Source organism: Bufo bufo, chromosome 4 (assembly GCF_905171765.1).
Source record: "Bufo bufo chromosome 4, aBufBuf1.1, whole genome shotgun sequence".
In the NCBI taxonomy this organism is placed as follows: Eukaryota; Metazoa; Chordata; class Amphibia; order Anura; family Bufonidae; genus Bufo; species Bufo bufo.
In genome coordinates this window covers 61296570-61317529 of record NC_053392.1, presented here as the reverse complement: position 1 = coordinate 61317529, position 20960 = coordinate 61296570, and the positions used below count along the sequence as shown (strand labels likewise).

At 44.4% G+C, this 20960-nt stretch overlaps 1 protein-coding gene across 1 annotated transcript in view; it reads left to right on the top strand.

Moving 5' to 3' along the window:
• Positions 1-16297: 16297 nt before the first annotated feature.
• NTSR2 (neurotensin receptor 2) overlaps positions 16298-20960 on the top strand; it is a 70181-nt gene continuing 65518 nt past the window's right edge. Inside the window, exon 1 of the mRNA XM_040430971.1 lies at positions 16298-17598. Coding sequence (XP_040286905.1) covers positions 16954-17598 — 645 coding nt within the window. The 5' untranslated portion in view covers positions 16298-16953. The remainder of the gene's footprint in view (positions 17599-20960) is intronic.

Sequence of the window (20960 nt, the reverse complement as noted above, 5' to 3'; positions counted from 1 at the left end):
CGGCCTCCTAATTCCCCAGACTTGAATCCAGTCAAGCATTTGTGGGACCACCTCAATCATCATTTTTGCTCTCTGGTTTCTCCCTCATGCACCCTCCAGGGATGCACTCTACTCAGCATGGCTCCCGATATCTGTCACAACTTATCAGGACCTTACTGAGATACTCCTAGCCCGTCGAGCTGCTGTCTGTGCTACACATGGTGGCTACTCTGCATATTAGCTGGTGGTCATAATAATGTGACTCGACTGTGTAGGTAGGTAGATAGATAGATAGATAGATATACACACACACTCAGATATGTAGACATGTATGGTCTGAATAGATACCGGATCTTGCCAAAAGAGGGCATAAAAGTGCCTCCCCCACTGCCCTATAAAATGGCTCTCAGAGGCTATTTAGTAGTGTAGGGTAGACTTAGTAGGGTAGTGTAACTCTTGGTGAGAGATCGTTGACTGCTAGACATGCCTTTACGATGCACTTAAAGATGTTTTAATACCCCAGTCCCTCGAACATACAGGCCCATGTACAGTGGCATATATAGAGAACTGAGGGCCCCATAGCAAGGATCAAACCAGGCCCCCCACACAATATAGAAGGGTTTCTGCCTAATCCCCTTTCAATGACCCTTAGGCAATTTTTTCCACTGTCCAGTTTTTCATCCCTAGTAGAAGAGGGGATGATCCCAACTTGGCCCCCTCTTGCCCTGGGCCCCATAGCAGTTGCATGGTCCACCACTATGGCAGTTACCCCCCTGCCCATGTAAGTAACATAATTCTCCTCCCTCCAGCATACAGTACCATATAAGAAATATCTAACCCTTCCTCCAGCCCCCTCTAACATATATTGTATTACAGAACCATGCAAATAACATGACCCCCCTCTCTTCAGCCCCAACATACAGTCCCATGTAAGAAACATTGCTCCCCTCCCTTCAGCCCCTCCAACACAAAATCTATAAATAATATCTCTCCGTCCCTTCAGCTTCTTCCAATATAGTGTCCCATGTAAATAACATCACTCCCTCCCGCCCCCTCCGACATACAGTCCTATGTAAATAGCAGAACTCCTCCCAACCCCTTCCTTTTTTTTTATTTATTTTTTATGTATTTTATTTTCCAAAAGACAAAAAAACAACAATGTTCCACTTCAATGTCACATAACAATCGAATAGGAATACAGTATTAGGTTCATCTTATACTAAATTTCTCTTTTATTAATCATCCCCCCTCTCCCTCCCTCCCCCCCTTTTCTTTCCGCGGAGCTGCCGTGTCTACATTAATTATCATTATTTCTGGTTGCCCCCTTTCTGTTCCACAGGGCTGCCGTATCTACGTCAACTGTCATTGTTTCCAGTTACCCCAAATCCACAGCCAGACTGCCTTTTTCCCTGCTGTTTGGGCTAAAATATGTTCGTACTGCCTAACCCTGTTCATCCACTCCATCCACTCCCGAAAACTGGAGTATTTCATGGTGCCCCAATGTTTAACAATTATTATTTTGGCTAGTGCTGTGCCCGTAACCAGAGTATCTGCTCTGTTTTATTTTGATCTGTCTCTGGGAAAATACCCAGAATGGCGTAGTCAATGCATGCCTGGTACTTCATAGGGGAACAATCCTGCAGTTTCCGAAATATTTGGATCCAATATTTATTTATCCCTGGGCATTCCCACAGCAAATGTTTATAATCTCCTCTATCTTTATTACATTTATAGCAGTTCTGTTTCCTATCTTTATAGATGATATGCAGTAATGCTGTTGTATAGTAAAGGCGGTGTATGATTTTCAACAGAATCCATGCATGAGCAGGCGACACAGTCGATCTTTTGATGTTTCTATAAACAATGTTCCAAAAAATGGGTTCCCCCTTCTGTAAATCTCTTTCCCATTTATCCTCACCTCTAAATGTGATAATTTTTGTGTATTCATATTTTAACTTAACGTAAATGTGCGATATAGACGTGTTAAATGTCATATCATGACAAAAATCTAAAAAAGTGTTCTTTACTATCTTCAAATAGTTCTTATTCTCCGTGTGGTGTATAGCATGACGTAATTGTTCATATCTAAATTTATCCATAAATCCTATTTTAGTGTCTGGTAGTATTTCATTTAAGGGCTTAATCTGTCCTTTATGAAAAACTTGTGCTATTAAGTGTATCCCGTGTTTTTCCCAATATTCAGCTTGACCCAGTTGCATAACTTGTGGTAGGTGTGCATTGCCCCACAGTGGGGTGTACTGAACTGCTTCAGATGCACCCACCATGTCTCTGATCTGTTGCCAGGTATAACCAAGCATTCTACTAAACGGGTTTGTTATTATTTTCTTCTTAAAGATACCGGTTTCGAGAATGTGGAAGAGGTCCGACCATGGTCTACAGTGCTCCCCAAAAAGGAGCCGGATGCATTTATTCTTTCGATTCCTCACACACCATCTCAATTGAGCAGCTAGATAGTATCCTTTTAAGAACGGGATGGACATTCCACCCTCTTCTTTATACAGATACCGTATCTTGATTCTGACTCGTTTACGGCCCCAAATCAGTTCGTTAAATAGGCTCTCTAACTTGTTGAAAAATGTATCTTCTATCGTAATTGGACTGGCGTTGAAAACATATAATAACATTGGTAGTAATATCATCTTGATGAGGGCTATTCGGTTGATTTGTGACAGGGGAAGTTTTAGCCATGTTCTAATTTTTTCCTTAACTTTGTCTATTATTGGGAGTATATTCAATTTCTTATAATGTTCCAGCTTGGTCCCTATCTGGATACCCAGGTAGAGTAAGGAGTCTGCTGGGGTCAGTATACTGACCCGAAAATTATGGCCCTGTGGAACCGGGCGTCTCAATGGGAGAAATTTGGATTTTTCCCAGTTTATATCGTATCCAGACAAGCATCCAAACTCGTCCAGACTTTCCATAACCCTGGGTAAATTTGTGTACCCCTTCCCCAAAAAGAGCAGCATATCGTCCGCGTATAAACTAATTTTGTCAGCTTCTCCCTCCCAACCCCTTCCTACATACAGTCCCATGTAAATAACATCTCTCCCTCCAGCCCCCTTCAACATACAGTCCCATGTAAATAGCAGCACTCCCCCGCCCCTTCATACATACAGTCCCATGTAAATAACCTCACTCTCCTCCTCCAACATACAGCCCCATGTAAATAGCAGCACTCCCCCGCCCCTTCCTACTTGCAGTCTCATGTAAATAACCTCACTCTCCTTCATGATACAACCCCATGTGAATAGCAGCAGCACTCCCCTTCCCCAGCTGCCTCCAATATACAGTCCCACGCAGACGCGTTTTGAAAGTCAAGCATTCTTGCTCTCAGCAATAAATACAAATCACTTCTTCACATTTAAAACATAAATTACCAGTGAGTCCCAGTTGCGTAATTAGTGTGAAAAGGAGTAAAACCATTAAGACACATCTTAACCCTTAATACCCCTCACTTTATTACCACAGTTTCAACTCTTGCGCATGGCTGGGCTGGAACTAAACAGCAGCCCTCACAAACAAACCCAACCAGACCACATACCATATCATGAAAAAATACCGCCATACAATGTGGTGACATGTGCTTTACTTGGGCACACCCCTCATCGCTTCCTAAAGGGAATCTATTACCACAAACCTCCCTATTAAACCAAGAGCACTGCAGTACTGACAACTTCAGCCCTGGCAATCATCAGGGCTGTACTACGTGTGCCACCTCCCAATGTGCTGCCAGGGCCTTGCCCTGTCAATCAAAGCTGGTAGGAATGGGCTGTGCAGATTGCTGGTGTGGTAAGGGCAATGATGACACCCTTGTTGCACCAAAATGCAGACTTGTAGTTAGCGCACAAGGTGAGGAGATGATACATAGCAGTGCAGAATCAGGAGTGCCTGAGATAGAGCTGGGAAGCTGCTGATGGAAACAAAGGCAGCAATATCCCTGCGTGTATCTAGTTAGTAAGTGGAGGTGATTGGTATTAGTCATAGGAGTAAAACACCTCAGGGCATAGAAAGGGCCTCAGGACAGCTGAGCATTGCAGAAGAGTTGGGACCAGAGCTGAGGAGTAGAAAGAAGCCACTTAGTTCAGGTAGCAGCTAATGCCTGTATAAAAGTCAGGCTTGTAACTAAGACCAGCCAACCTGCAGCCTTTAAGAAACTGTGTGAGAGACTTGTACCATACTGTGTGTTTCATGGAAGGTCATATCATGACTCAAGAGAACCTCAGCCGTGTTAGCCCCCCCATATCAAAATTTTTAAACAAAACATATGCAGTTGGTTAGATCTTTGTTAGATCAATTGTTGTTTGCGTTAGATCTCATACAGAAGTAGAGATATTAACAGTTATTTGCAGGGGGGCTAACCCGTCATCAGCCCCCCCTTATCAAAAAATTAACCAAACAATTAGCTATTTTGGAAGATATTTGTTAGATCAGTTATGATCAACTAGTTGTTTTGTTAGATCTCACATAATTACAGACTTATTAAGTGATTAATGAGGGGGGGCTAGCCCCCCCACATGCAATTTTCAGGTAAAATTTGATGCAGAGTCATAGGCCTTCGTTAGATTCGGTAAGATCAAGTGGTTTCAATGTTAGATCTCATATAATTACAGAGATATTTCACATGAAAACACAGATATGTAACAGTACAGCCTGGATCACAGCGGCTCCCTGTGACGATACGCAGACTTGCGCTCCAGCGTGGAACGCACCGGCCGTCTGCGATGATACGCTGGCTTGCGCTCCAGCGTGGAACGCAGTGGCTGCTGGGCCCACTTGTGACTCCGCCCACTTACCGTCCGGCCCTTAAATAGAAGACAGGTGCTAAGCAGGGTGTTCCACTAATGGAGTGCGCACCCTGCTAGCTCCACTGCATCTGAGGACTCTGTCCACATATCCAGACCTGGATCCCTAACAACAGCGTGAAGGACTGTCTACCTTCTTGCCACTGGCTTCCCCACTGCTGGCTTCCTAGCCAGGACCAACTAACCGCAAGTATATGCCTGTTACCTGCTCTGATTAATGTCCTGGAACTCTGAGTGGGGTGGTTCCTGACTGGTGTGAGACGATACTCCCAAACCAACTCTGAACCTACTGCATACTATATACTAAACTGTGGACATGCTCTGAACCTACTGCATACTATATACTAAACTGTGGACATGCTCTGAACCTACTGCATACTAGATACTAAACTGAGGACATGCTATATACTAACCATGAACCTATTGCATACTAGATACTAACTCTGAACTGTGCACAAGCTTATACTAACTTGTGACTCCTGTAATACTGGGAGACCTTCCTCTCCAGCAGTAATACTAAATAGATGGATAGCGGTAAATGATTTTGTTACCCCAAACTCTCCGCCCAAGACTGAGAGAGACGCCTGGGGTACATACTGAGTAACCGCGAATCCCACAGCCAAGAACAAGGGCAGTGGGATAATAGTGCATGTCCATTGCTTCCGCAGTTGAGATCCTAACTGATCAACTAGGTGCGTTACAAGATATTAGGTAGTATTATTAAATAGGGGGCTAGCCCCCCCACATGCAATTTTCGGGTAAAATTTGATTAAGACTAATAGGCCTTCGTTAGATCCGATAAGACGTAATACTAAATATCCATAATATCTCTGTAATTAAATGAGATCTAACGTTGAAACCACTTGATCTTACCGGATTTAACAAAGGCCTATTAGCCTGAATCAAATTTTACCCGAAAATTGCATGTGGGGGGGGCTAGCCCCCCTATTTAATACTACCTAATATCTGTGTTTTCATGTGAAATATCTCTGTAATTAAATGAGATCTAACATTGAAACCACTTGATCTTACCGGATCTAACGAAGGCCTATTACTCTGCATCAAATTTTACCTGAAAATTGCATGTGGGGGGGCTAGCCCCCCTCATTAATCACTTAAGAAGTCTGTAATTATGTGAGATCTAACAAAACAACTAGTTGATCATACCTGATCTAACAAATATCTTCCAAAATAGCTAATTGGTCAATTTTTTGATAAGGGGGGGCTGATGACGGGTTAGCCCCCCCTGCAAATAACTGTTAATATCTCTACTTCTGTATGAGATCTAACGCAAACAACAATTGATCTAACAAAGATCTAACCAACTGCATATGTTTTGTTCAAAAATTTTGATATGGGGGGGGCAAACACGGCTGAGGTCTCAAGAGAGCATGCAGAGTGGTTGTGCAGTGAGCCCTGAGGAGCTGAAGCAGAGGATAGGAGTGGTAGTGGCCCTGATGCAGATGTGTCATGGTGTACTCCCTCAGGCCATTGCTCCCTGTGGTCATTGCAGTGAAATGGTGGTTTAAGGAATCGGGCCAGAAGTAAAATAATAAAAGTCTCTTTACTTAGTGCAAAATAGAAGTTATAGTACATCCAGTAGTAGTTGTATACCAGGCGTGGATTGGCCATAGATCTTACAGGGAAATTTCTCGGTGGGCCGATGCCCAGGGAGCCCTCCTCATACCAATGGAAGTTTTTGGGGATTTTTTTGTGCTGTTGGCAGTATTTTGCAATGCACTGTGGTATTTGGCTCTGTTGGGGTGGTATAGTGTGCCACAATATGGTATTTCTGGCCCTGCCTTCCGTCAATTTGGACCCAACTACAAAACGGGGCCACTTTTAGTATTTTTTCCAGGGCCATTTTAAGTTCCCAGTCCGCCCCTGTTGTATACAGTGCAATTTCTCTCCCCAGATAATGAGGTATGGTGGCTGGCAAAGTGGCAGATAATGGCATCTCTCCTGAACCTCTGACTAACAGCTGTAAGCTGGCACCTGTGAAATGCAGGTTTTTGGAGTTTGCCTGCAATATGGAGATGGATATCTTAACACGTTTCCTCTCACTTGCAACAGGGTATTTATAACTGCAGTTGCTGATCACTCTGCTGACTGTGAACGCTGTAGCTTTGAAGAATATCTGTAGCCGTGGAACTTACGGTCTCCCTGGAGTAATGTTCCAGATGGAGCTGGGCCTCTCGTCCTTGAGGCCCTATGGAGCGAGAACAGATGGTTGTGCTCCCTCAGTCCCCACTTTCTATCATGCCCTCTCTTGACCGGAAGTAGGACGAGCCCCCTCCTACCAAGAGGGAAGGAATGGGATGCTTAGTCCTATCCCTATTGCCATTTATACCTCACCTGCTGCTGTACAGTGCAAACATTGCATAGCATGGCAAAACATACTATAACACTGCATTACAAATCAAACATTGCAGATACCCCCAGGTCTGGGGTACTGCAGTTGTGAAAATGGAGACTCCACAACCTGGGAGCTGACTGTGTAGGTTGTGTGGTACTGCACCACGTGGAGAGAACGCAGTGCAGTTTCTAGGTAAAATTTCTCTCAGGGCGAGTGTCAAAAAAACTCCCCCCGTCTCACTATATATATATATATATAATTATTTTTTTATGCTTAACACAAGATTTATTGAGTGCAAAAGAAAATCATAAATTACTGCTTAAACTGCTAAAAGTCGCAGGCAGAGTGGTAGAGGAGAACTGCAGTATAAAGGAAGGCAATACCCTTAGAAGAGTAGTCATGAAATACAAACTGTCATGTTAGCATTTAATAACTAACTAAAACCCAATCACAGCAGGTCTCAACTAGCACACGCAAGTAAATGTACAAAAACCAAGTAACATATAAAACCAGATTCAAAGCATAGATGGCCAGGCGGATTACTGTATACTATACATAAAATGTATGGAGGTTACACCATGCCGGACAATATAACCTCTGTCCCATGCTGTACAATATACAGTATACCTCTACACTGTGTAGAGGTATACTGTATATTGTGTGGCACAGTGTAGAGGTATACTGTATATTGTGTGGCACAGTGTAGAGGTATACTGTATATTGTGTGGCACAGTGTAGAGGTATACTGTACATTGTGTGGCACAGTGTAGCGGTATACTGTATATTGTGTGGCACAGTGTAGAGGTATACTGTATATTGTGTGGCACAGTGTAGAGGTATACTGTATATTGTGTGGCACAGTGTAGAGGTATACTGTATATTGTGTGGCACAGTGTAGAGGTATACTGTATATTGTGTGGCACAGTGTAGCGGTATACTGTATATTGTGGGGCACAGTGTAGAGGTATACTGTATATTGTGTGGCACAGTGTAGAGGTATACTGTATATTGTGTGGCACAGTGTAGAGGTATACTGTACATTGTGTGGCACAGTGTAGAGGTATACTGTATATTGTGTGGCACAGCATATAGGTATACTGTACATTGTGTGGCACAGTGTAGAGGTATACTGTACATTGTGTGGCACAGTGTAGAGGTATACTGTATATTGTGTGGCACAGTGTAGAGGTATACTGTATATTGTGTGGCACAGTGTAGGCTATATGTGTATAACATACACATATTCCACATGAAAACTTACAGTTACTTGGCTTGGCCCTTGGGGATCTCGGACGCCACTTCAACACTTTGGCCGGGGGCTCGGCGGAGCTGATGTTGTGCTTTATCCTAATGAGAAAGATTTCATAATAAGGATTTGGAGAAGAGGCAGAGGGATAGCAGAGCAGGGAGAGGCTGGTGCTGCTACTAGGGGGTCATACCATGGGGGAGTAATAAAGCCCTCCATAATGCCCCCCCAGTAGAAATAATTCTCCTTATAATGTGCAAAACATACCCCTTTGTAATGCCCCCAGTTGAGCTAATGTTCCCATAATGTGCCAATATAAAATACCCCTTCTCAGTGCCCCCGTAGATGACCCAATAGTGCTCCTCTCCCCCCTACCCCATAGTACCCACCATAATGTGTCCCAGTATAAAATGCCCCTATACAGAGCCCCCCATATAAAATACCCCTTCTTTTTAGCCTCAGTAGATGCCCCTATAGTGCCACCCAATAATGTGCCAGTAATAAGTGCCCCCATAGATGCCCCCAATCATGTGCCAGTAAGATGTGCCCCCATAGATGCCCCCAATCATGTGCCAGTAAGATGTGCCCCCATAGATGACCCCAATCATGTGCCAGTAATAAGAGCCCCCATAGATGCCCCCCAATCATGTGCCAGTAATAAGAGCCCCCCCCCCCACCATCATGTGCCAGTAGCCAGAGTGCCCCCCTATCATGTGCCAGTAGCCCCCTTATGTGCCAGTCGCCCCCCCTATCAAGTTCCAGTAGCCCCCCCTTATGTGCCAGTAGCCCCCCCTTATGTGCCAGTAGCCTCCTATCATGTGCCAGTAGCCCCCCTTATGTGCAAGAACCCCCCCTTATGTGCCAGTAGTCCCCCTTATGTGCCAGTAGTCCCCCTTATGTGCCAGTAGTCCCCCTTATGTGCCAGTAGTCCCCCTTATGTGCCAGTAGTCCCCCTTATGTGCCAGTAGTCCCCCTTATGTGCCAGTAGTCCCCCTTATGTGCCAGTAGCCCTCTTTATGTGCCAGTAGTCCCCCTTATGTGCCAGTAGTCCCCCTTATGTGCCAGTAGCCCCCCTTATGTGCCAGTAGCCCCCCTTATGTGCCAGTAGCCCCCTATCATGTGCCAGTAGCCCCCTATCATGTGCCAGTAGCCCCCCTTATGTGCCAGTAGCCCCCCTTATGTGCCAGTTGCCTCCCTTATTTGCCAGTAGTCCCCCTTATGTGCCAGTAGTCCCCCTTATGTCTGTGCCAGCAACCCCCCTTATGTGCCAGTATTTATATATAAAAAAAACAACTTATACTTACCTCCTCCAGCGATGCGATGCAGGCCTCTTCCGGCCTGTGTCCCTCGCTGGCTCAGGCGGCGCGATGACGTCATCGCGCCGCCTGCATCGGCCTCTGATAGGCTGCCGGCCTAGTGCTGGCAGCCTATCAGAGGAACACGGAGGGGTCACACCTCTTCCTCCCCTGCTGCAGCACAGACATTTGTATCGCCGTCCTGAGGATGGCGATACAGATAACTATGGAGATGAGTGAGCACTTCCACAATGGAAGCGCAGCGCTCATCTCCTGCTGTGCCCTGCCGGCGCCCCCCTTCTGACAGCGCCCCGAGCAGCCACCCGGCCCACCCGGTCCAAGAAACGACCCTGAGAGAATGCTGCGGGGATGACGGCACTCACAACCTTCTTCATTGATGTCACTCTGACACTCCAAAGATAATACGAAAATAATTATAAATGTATGTACTCAAAGCAAAATTGTCATATTCTGATATATCTGTCTGATCACAGCATTAGGCTACTTTACCACTAGCATTTTTGCAAAAACGCTTCCGTTACTGATAATACAACCATCTGCATCCGTTATGAACGGATCCGGTTGTATTATCTTTAACATAGCCAAGACGGATCCGTCATGAACTCCATTATAGTCAATGGGGGACGGATCCGTTTTCTATTGTGTCAGAGAAAATGGATCCATCCACATTGACTTGCATTGTGGGTCATGATGGATCCGTCTTGCTCTGCATCCCAGGACGGAAAGCAAACCGCAGCATTCTGCAGTTTCCTCTCCGGTATGAGAACAGAACGGAATGCATTTTGGAGCACTCCGTTCTGTTCAGTTACGTTTTGTCCCCATTGACAATGAATGGGGACAAAACGGAAGTGTTTTTTTCCGGTATTGAGACGCTAGTGTGAAAGTAGCGTTACACCACAGGACTAGAGGCAATAAAAGTGCTGTGTAACCGTCGATGACAAATAGTTTTTCAGGGCTTTTATTCCTGTTTATTCGTGTTTTATCTGAGGAAGGTCTGGGATCAGGGCAGAACGTCATGTTATGACAATTTTAAATTGCTTTCAATCCACTTACCGTCACTTGAGAATGCGGTTGAGCTTGAAACATGGTCAATTGCTGCACCGCAAAACAAGGGCAAGTAAAACCATGGGGGACAGTTATCAATAATGGCGTAATTTGCGCCAAAAAATATTAACATTACAAATCAAACGTGGTGATTTGGTTTCGCCTCATATATCAAACCACCACTTTTAAAATGTGATGTTTTTAAATAGAAACTTGATTTTTCCCCTATTTCTCTCGATTTGCAACATTTTAACGCCAATAGCACTAAAATGCGACTTTTTAAAACCAAAATGCACCATTTTAGCCATGGTTGCAAGACTCCACTTGCGACTTTTGACCAAAAGTTTCATCTTTATGACATAAATATGAATTTTTGACAAAAAGTCCCATCTTTATGCCGTAAATGCGACTTTTTTTTTTTACATAAAACACCACCACATAAGCTGAGCCATTTCTGCTGATCAAGGGATGATAAATGAGACGTAATATGCGCCAATTTGATAGCCCCGCCCAATTTATAACTCATTTCTGGCGTGATGCATTCTTTATGGTGAAATTTCTGGAGAAAACAGTTGATATATTTGGTGCAAATAAAAACTCCTTTCTTTTTGACGCATTTTACGCCATAATTCTGGCGCAACATGCTTAGTAAATGTCCCCCCATATGTTCTTTTCAGGTATGGTTTTAACTGCACCTCATCTGCAACCTGTGAAGCTTCCGTCTGCATCCTTCTCCATCTCAAAAAATCTATTTTTTTTAAGCAGGACAGAAATAATATGCTAGACGTGCTGTAATCTCCGTAACAAACGACGGATTTATAGTGCACACCGCCAGGGAGAGTTATAAACAGTAGCGCCAAATGCATGAATCTACAAGACAGCAAACTCTGTGCATATTGTGTCATCAGCACCTAATAGCACATTAGTGGACAACTGTACTCTCCGAGGGTCCGTTTTAATATATTTTTCAAAGTGGACAACAGGCTAGATCAGGGATTCTCCACCAGCTGTTGCAAAACTACAACTCCCAGCATGCCTGGACAGCCTACAGCTATTAGGGCATGCTGGGAGTGACACTGGGCTGTTTAGTCCTGATTCCTTCTGACTGCAGGAGCTATTGGGGGAGTGTTAAAGGGGTTTTCCACCATTGTACATGATGCCATATTGCTAAGATAAGCCTTCCTGATTGAATTTTTCAAACCAGCTCCTGGATCTGAATACTTTTCTAATTGCATGTAATTAACATTTTTGTATAGCTGCTGAGTTATTCAATAAAATGTTTGTGTATAGCGCCACCTGCTGTTTGTTTTTTCTTATTTATTTCACCTGCTCACAGAGATGGTCGCACATGCTCAGTTTCATCCTTCAACTGCTTCCTGAGCTGTGATAGGGTGAGAGTTGCAGCAGAAAGGACACGCCCCCTGAGCTGCAGCAGAAAATACACTACCTTTGAGCAGAGCAATGAATGGGGAGATCTCTGGATCCATGTGAGGTACAGGGCTGGTTCTACATTTGTTAGAAAGAGACTGGCATGTACTGTATATTAATCATGGGGTAAGTGATGAGAAGGCAGAGGAAGAAGGTAAGCCCACCTGCTAATGAGGGGTATGGTTAGAGGGCATCATGCAGTAGCTTATGGCGCCACCAATGTGTAGGCTAGCCCCCATATTGGACCCCTGGCACCCTTTTTTGTCTGCCTACCCGCTCATTTATCATTCTACATATTGTCACGTTCGGTAGGGATGAGTGCAGCCCTGAACTCCACCCGCACCTCTATCCCTACCTACTTGCATGGTCTGTCCTAACCGACGGTGTACAACTGGGCGGCAGTCCCTAGCTTAAATACGTGCAGGGGCCTAAGGAAGAAGAAAACTACTGTAACCAGAATCAAGAGAGCCAAGCCAGGAGGAACGCAGGGACACAGGAAAATACTAAATCCAACACAAGCCGAGGTCAGGAACCAAGAGGTAACAACAGTACAAGGGAAATAACAATAACAAAGCCAAGAGGTCGCGTAAGTACCAGGGAAGTCGCAGAAACGAAGTCCAAAACAAGCCAACGTCAAAAGCACAGTAGTCACGATATACAATACGCGAGTGTGGTAAGACCAATCACAGGCAACCTGTGGCCAATCACAAGCGGGATGCCAGCTGCGCTGCAAGGAGAGCACGCGCCGCCGACTTCCCTTTACACATATTCTGCTTTTTGCGTAGATTTTTTTTGACATTTTCATTGTTGCATCCATATTTTGTTTGATTTGCGGTCACAAAAATATGGCGGCAAATCTGTCAAACCCCCCTTGATTTAAATGATGCAGAGTCTTACCCCCAGCCCATTACCATTGGCTTGACTGTAATATGGAGCTGCAACGGGCCCACTAGGCCACGCCTGGGGTATCCCTTGCCCCTTAGGAGGTTTCTACGAAATATGTCCCTCTTACAGAGCAAGTAAACATGGCGCCAGCTGCGGTTAAGCAGCGGAAGCACAAGGCTCCCTTTGTAGATGGTAATGTTGGTACCCAGGGGTAGGATTGCCAGAGTGGTGCAGGGTGGCCTACAGTCTCTGTAGATGTTATATACACGTGTCACGGTGTTCCTACCTGGATATCTGTGGATCCCAGATGTGATGTGGTCCGAAGCAGTTGAACTTGGATGATGAACAGGTGGAATAAATGGAGTCCAGACTTGTAGTAACATTGAACAGTTGCTTTTACTTGGCATAAATTGGTAATCCAAACAGCTTACAAACGATATATTGGTCATCAGCAGGTATTGGCTTAACTTTGGCAGGCAAATACTTCTCTGCAACAATCTCAGCTCTGCTAAGCGGTATCACTCTCAACTCTGCTAATCTTGGCTGGATAAATAGGAAACTCTTTATTTTCTGCTGGAACTTAAGCTGTAGTCTGTCTCTTACTTATAGTCCTAGGGACTTCTTGTCCTGGCTTAAGAGTACCTCAAGCTTCGGCTCAGCTTGGGTGAAGGCAATGCAAGCCCAGGAGAGGTCAAGCAATCATGTACAGGCCTGCAGGCCTAGCAGAGCAGACAGTGCTCTGCTATCCAGCACACAATCTCTCCCTAAGGAGGGTGGACTAGACACTCATCTCTCACTAACTAAACTCCTCCCTCTAGCTACAGAGGAATGAAAGGAAGCAGAAGGTTCCTCTCCATACAAACTGTCTCTGCCAATTGCTGCCGCCAACTGCTGGTGGACCAGGTTATTACACTTGAACATAACAGTTTCAGGAATAAATATGCACATAATCAGGGATCTCAAGTCTCCCGGAGGTTCAGGGAGTCTCCCGCTATTAGATAGCAGCTCCCTGACACCCACATGTGAAACAATATATCCCGGAAAGGTTTACTGATAGCAGAGCAGAGAGATAAGAGAAGTGACAGGACAGAGTTTAGATTACAGGTTGAATTAACCCTTTAGGGTCAAATTGGCTTCTCAAGGAGATATACACTCACCTAAAGAATTATTAGGAACACCATACTAATACGGTGTTGGACCCCCTTTTGCCTTCAGAACTGCCTTAATTCTACGGGGCATTGATTCAACAAGGTGCTGATAGCATTCTTTAGAAATGTTGGCCCATATTGATAGGATAGCATCTTGCAGTTGATGGAGATTTGAGGGATGCACATCCAGGGCACGAAGCTCCCGTTCCACCACATCCCAAAGATGCTCTATTGGGTTGAGATCTGGTGACTGTGGGGCCATTTTAGTACAGTGAACTCATTGTCATGTTCAAGAAACCAATTTGAAATGATTCGAGCTTTGTGACATGGTGCATTATCCTGCTGGAAGTAGCCATCAGAGGATGGATACATGTTCTCATTCTGTTTACGCCAAATTCGGACTCTACCATTTGAATTTCTCAACAGAAATCGAGACTCATCAGACCAGGCAACATTTTTCCAGTCTTCAACAGTCCAATTTTGGTGAGCTCGTGCAAATTGTAGCCTCTTTTTCCTTTTTGTAGTGGAGATGAGTGGTACCCGGTGGGGTCTTCTGCTGTTGTAGCCCATCCGCCTCAAGGTTGTGCGTGTTGTGGCTTCACAAATGCTTTGCTGCAGACCTCGGTTGTAACGAGTGGTTATTTCAGTCAACGTTGCTCTTCTATCAGCTTGAATCAGTCGGCCCATTCTCCTCTGACCTCTAGCATCCACAAGGCATTTTTGCCCACAGGACTGCCGCATACTGGATGTTTTTCACACCATTCTTTGTAAACCCTAGAAATGGTTGTGCGTGAAAATCCCAGTAACTGAGCAGATTGTGAAATACTCAGACCGGCCCGTCTGGCACCAACAACCATGCCACGCTCAAAATTGCTTAAATCACCTTTCTTTCCCATTCTGACATTCAGTTTGGAGTTCAGGAGATTGTCTTGACCAGGACCACCCCCCTAAATGCATTGAAGCAACTGCCATGTGATTGGTTGACTAGAGAATTGCATTAATGGGAAATAGAACAGGTGTTCCTAATAATTCTTTAGGTGAGTGTATATGTTAAAGGCATCCCTTCTTCTGTCTCATTCAGTAGCTATAGAACTATTGAGAGAGATGTATTTTTTTAAAATACATTTACACATTTAACCCTCCATTTTAATTATATTATTTACCCCAGTGTTAAATTCACCCCCCCCCCCCTTCCCCCCTGGATGCTTGTTTTTTCCTACAGTGGGGTAGATAATTACACACAGGGTTTTAAAGAATAAACTTCCTGACTCAGACCAAGAGCCGACTCAGTGAGTCAGCAAGTGAATGGAAGCATCCGCGCATGCGCATTACGCAACCTAAGCTTCGGTTCACTTGCTTCTTGTCAGCTCAGCGAATGAACCGATTCATGTGAAAGATCCGAACTTCCCATCTCTAGTTACTCGCAGTAAACCTTTCCGGCAACCTGTAGCAGTGTCCCCTTCTCGGCGTGTGCACAGTGCAAGAAGAAGCCGATGCCAGCAGTCCGCAACGGCGCATCAGGCTGAGCCTGTGCGCATGCGCAGGATCTCAAAGCGGGAGGAGGGGGAGGGAGGGAGAGGCGGCACTGAGGAGTGGAAGGCGGCGCTGGGCACGAACGGCGATGCGTGCGGCCGGGCACCATGCATCCACAGACCTCCCCTGCTTGGGCACCTTAATTCAATGATTGACAGGTTAGTAAAACCTGTTTTTCCGCAGAATAAAGCCACAAATAGCTTTTATAAGGCCACCTTAGAAATCCGAATGCTACCTGGACATGAGCAGATGTTTAGCTCACAGGGCTTATAGGTGGTGACAGAATCCCTTTAATCATATACATAAATATGATAATTTGGGGCAGGGTAATGAGCCCCGTCCTCCACACGATAGAGCAAAGTGTGCAGATACTGCATATGTCTGGAAAATGTAATAAAAAGTTTGTGAAAGAAAAAAAAAGAAAACCTCCCTGAAATGAGAAGTGCACCTCCCTGAAATGGGTTTTTGCAGGTTGGGATGTCTGCATTATTAGGTGATGACATAGAATACATTAGATGTTATACATTAGCACATAGAAGATGGTAGCAAGGTGTCAAAAGGAGTGGTAATGGCACTCCGGTAAATTACAGAGCAATCTCCATAGGTCTGATCTCCAGTCAGTAATCTCTGCCGCGGGTCACATAATCTCACGGTGAAGTGAATTTATTGTACGCACAGCAGGCACACCGGGGGGATCTCACACCTGTTAAATGTCTCATTCATATTAATCTCTATCTCTAGGGATGAAATCTTTACAGACGATACCGTATGGTCTTTGGAGGAGAACACGTGAGCTGATAGGTCTCTGGCAGATATGCAGTCACTCAGCAAGCAAAGCCCTTCCTGCCTGCAGCCCCTGAAATACCTCCTACACCTCTGCCGGCTTCCAGATCTCTCAGACTTCTTCTCCAACGCCAGCCCCCCTGAGCATTCACACAGGACAAGGAAGCCATCAGATGGGTTTTGGAATTTGAAAACGCCTCTGGTCTTATTAACCGCAGACTGGCATGACTACTTAACAAGTACCAAACCAGGCAGCAATTGCATGAACAGGTGGGCATTGCAGGTAAAGGGATGCAGAAGGACTAAGAGTGACCAAGTAGGAAGCACCCACTGTGGTGAAGACATGGAGTGATTTGTGGCAGAGAAATGTTCTTCTAGTGCCAGCCAGGCAGTCAGAGGAGCCGGCTTCAGGATGGCAGAGGAGACACTGGCGCTCAACAATCTCACTTGGTTCTCAGAAGTGCCAAATGCCACCATAGACACGTCTCACCCCTTGGGTGTGGACACCAACTTGTCGTCAAAAGTGTTCATCACTGTTCTTTACATCCTCATCTTCTTGGTGGGCACCATAGGGAACGTGCTGACCATCCAGCTGGTGCTGAAGAAGTGCAGCCTGCAGAGCTTACAGGGCACAGTGCACTACCACCTGGTGAGCCTGGCACTGTCCGACATCCTCATCCTGGTGATCAGTATTCCCATAGAGCTTTATAACTTCATCTGGTTCCATTACCCCTGGGTATTTGGGGACGCTGTGTGCAGGAGTTACTATTTCCTACGTGATATCTGCTCCTATGCCACCGTGCTGAACATCGCCAGCCTGAGCTGCGAACGGTACCTGGCCATCTGTCATCCCATGAAGGCCAAGATGATCATGTCCAGGAGGAGGACCAAGAAGATTATCTCCGTCATATGGGTCTCATCTATAGTATTTGCCCTGCCCATGGCTTTTATCATGGGAGTAAGGTACCAGAACATAACCCCGGAAGGAGAGCCTGACCCCTCTTCTCTAGTGTGTACCAGTTTGGTGTCCAATGCCACTCTGAAGATCTTTATACAGGTAACGATAACCAAATCTGCCACGTACAATAGTGTGAAATCTGTAAATCATGCATGTAGCAGAGCTGGATTTATCATTTAACTCTTTATGGCTGCCTTGTGTGTGCATCATGATAACTCTCTAACAAAACCCAAAGAAAGCACAGGTGAGTGGTGCCCAATTACAAAGTCAGCTCTGCAACTGATGACAAACTCTGCCCTGCTACATCTGTCTCTATAGAGAAAGGCTGCAATTACTGTAGATTTGGCTGACATTCTGGTGATATGTGGAAAAAGATATGAAGGAGAACAGAGGGGTCTCCATGTGCCCATGACATGAGTGCAAATAGAAATGTAAGACCCTGGATTAGTCATGAATATCCTTTCTACAGCTTTACAGCACATTATATCCAGTATCCGTACCATCGATGTATATGTGCAATGATATCTGCTAGGACTAAGGCTGTCAGATGTGACATTCCCAGGGCAATTAGCCTTGATGAGTCCTACCTACTGTCATCATAGAGGGCTATCTCTGGGTTATCAAATAATGCAGCTACTACCAAGAGCTAAATACATCTCTGCTACATCTGTGTGTAATGCTCTATAATGCTCCCCTCTACCAAGAGCTAAATACATCTCTGCTACATCCATATGTAACTCTGTATAATGCTCCCCTCTACCAAGAGCTAAATACATCTCTGCTACATCCATATGTAACTCTGTATAATGCTCCCCTCTACCAAGAGCTAAATACATCTCTGCTACATCCATATGTAACTCTGTATAATGCTCCCCTCTACCAAGAGCTAAATACATCTCTGCTACATCCATATGTAACTCTGTATAATGCTCCCCTCTACCAAGAGCTAAATACATCTCTGCTACATCCATATGTAACTCTGTATAATGCTCCCTTCTACCAAGAGCTAAATACATCTCTGCTACATCCATATGTAACTCTGTATAATGCTTCCCTCTACCAAGAGCTAAATACATCTCTGCTACATCTATATGTAACTCTGTATAATGCTCCCCTCTACCAAGAGTTAAATACATCTCTGCTACATCCATATGTAACTCTGTATAATGCTCCCTTCTACCAAGAGTTAAATACATCTCTGCTACATCTGTGTGTAACTCTGTATAATGCTCCCCTCTACCAAGAGTTAAATACATCTCTGCTACATCTATATGTAACTCTGTATAATGCTCCCCTCTACCAAGAGTTAAATACATCTCTGCTACATCTGTGTGTAACTCTGTATAATGCTCCCTTCTACCAAGAGCTAAATACATCTCTGCTACATCTATATGTAACTCTGTATAATGCTCCCCTCTACCAAGAGTTAAATACATCTCTGCTACATCCATATGTAACTCTGTATAATGCTCCCTTCTATCAAGAGCTAAATACATCTCTGCTACATCTATGTATAACTTTGTATAATGCTCCCTTCTACCAAGAGTTAAATACATCTCTGCTACATCTGTGTGTAACTCTGTATAATGCTCCCTTCTACCAAGAGCTAAATACATCTCTGCTACATCTGTGTGTAACTATGTATAATGCCCCCCTCTACCAAGAGTTAAATACATCTCTGCTACATCTGTATTTAACTCTGTATAATGCTCTCTTCTACCAAGAGTTAAATACATCTCTGCTACATCCATATGTAACTCTATAATGCTCCCCTCCACCAAGAGTTAAATACATCTCTGCTACATCTGTGTGTAACTCTGTATAATGCTCCCTTCTACCAATAGCTAAATACATCTCTGCTACATCTATGTATAACTCTGTATAATGCTCCCTTCTACCAAGAGTTAAATACATCTCTGCTACATCTGTATTTAACTCTGTATAATGCTCCCTTCTACCAAGAGTTAAATACATCTCTGCTACATCCATATGTAACTCTGTATAATGCTCCCCTCCACCAAGAGTTAAATACATCTCTGCTACATCTGTGTGTAACTCTGCATAATGCTCCCTTCTACCAAGAGCTAAATACATCTCTGCTACATCCAAATGTAACTCTGTATAATGCTCCCTTCTACCAAGAGTTAAATACATCTCTGCTACATCTGTGTGTAACTCTGTATAATGCTCCCTTCTACCAAGAGTTAAATATATCTCTGCTACATCCATATGTAACTCTGTATAATGCTCCTTCTACCAAGAGCTAAATACATCTCTGCTACATCCATATGTAACTCTGTATAATGCTTCCCTCTACCAAGAGCTAAATACATCTCTGCTACATCTGTGTGTAACTCTGTATAATGCTCCCTTCTACCAAGAGTTAAATACATCTCTGCTACATCTGTGTGTAACTTTGTATAATGCTCCCTTCTACCAAGAGCTAAATACATCTCTGCTACATCCATATGTAACTCTGTATAATGCTCCCTTCTACCAAGAGTTAAATACATCTCTGCTACATCTGTGTGTAACTTTGTATAATGCTCCCTTCTACCAAGAGCTAAATACATCTCTGCTACATCCATATGTAACTCTGTATAATGCTCCCTTCTACCAAGAGTTAAATACATCTCTGCTACATCCATATGTAACTCTGTATAATGCTCCCTTCTACCAAGAGCTAAATACATCTCTGCTACATCTGTGTGTAACTCTGTATAATGCTCCCTTCTACCAAGAGTTAAATACATCTCTGCTACATCCATATGTAACTCTGTATAATGCTCCCTTCTACCAAGAGCTAAATACATCTCTGCTACATCTGTGTGTAGTGTAACTATGTATAATGCCCCCCTCTACCAAGAGCTAAATACATCTCTGCTACATGTACAGTATGTATGTATATATATATATATATATATATACATACATACATACATACATATACAGGGTGACCAGGAATTTGCAGTGATGGCATATCCATATGCAGTGGCCGGATTTGGTGTGGCCCCAATGCTATGTTGGGTCCCCTGTACACCGTTGTGTTGTCACCATGTGTTGCTTTGTCCAGAGAGTCAGGGTCTGCAGTAAACCAGTCTGCTTCTTTACTGGAGGAATTCAGCTGCAAAACTATACAGGCGAGGCATAGGGCTGGCTTCTCCAGTCTCCTGCCTGGCAGAAGAAGGGTTTGATGCTGAGGAAAGTCCTGAGCTAGCTGTCCCTCTTTCTCCTTAGAAGGCTGGTACCCTGGTCCAAGGCTGGTGATCTAGGGTCTGTGGCTCAGCGTCCCCGTCTCAGCGGATTCAACTCTTCTAAGTATTGGTCCCTGACTGCAGCACACTAGAGGCTCAGACTGCTCTCCTTATATACAGTTTCTAGCTAAACTAGAACCTTCTAGCGGGTGGAGTGGAAAGGAGAACCTCAGCACAAACAAATACAATGTTACACTTCCTGTCTCT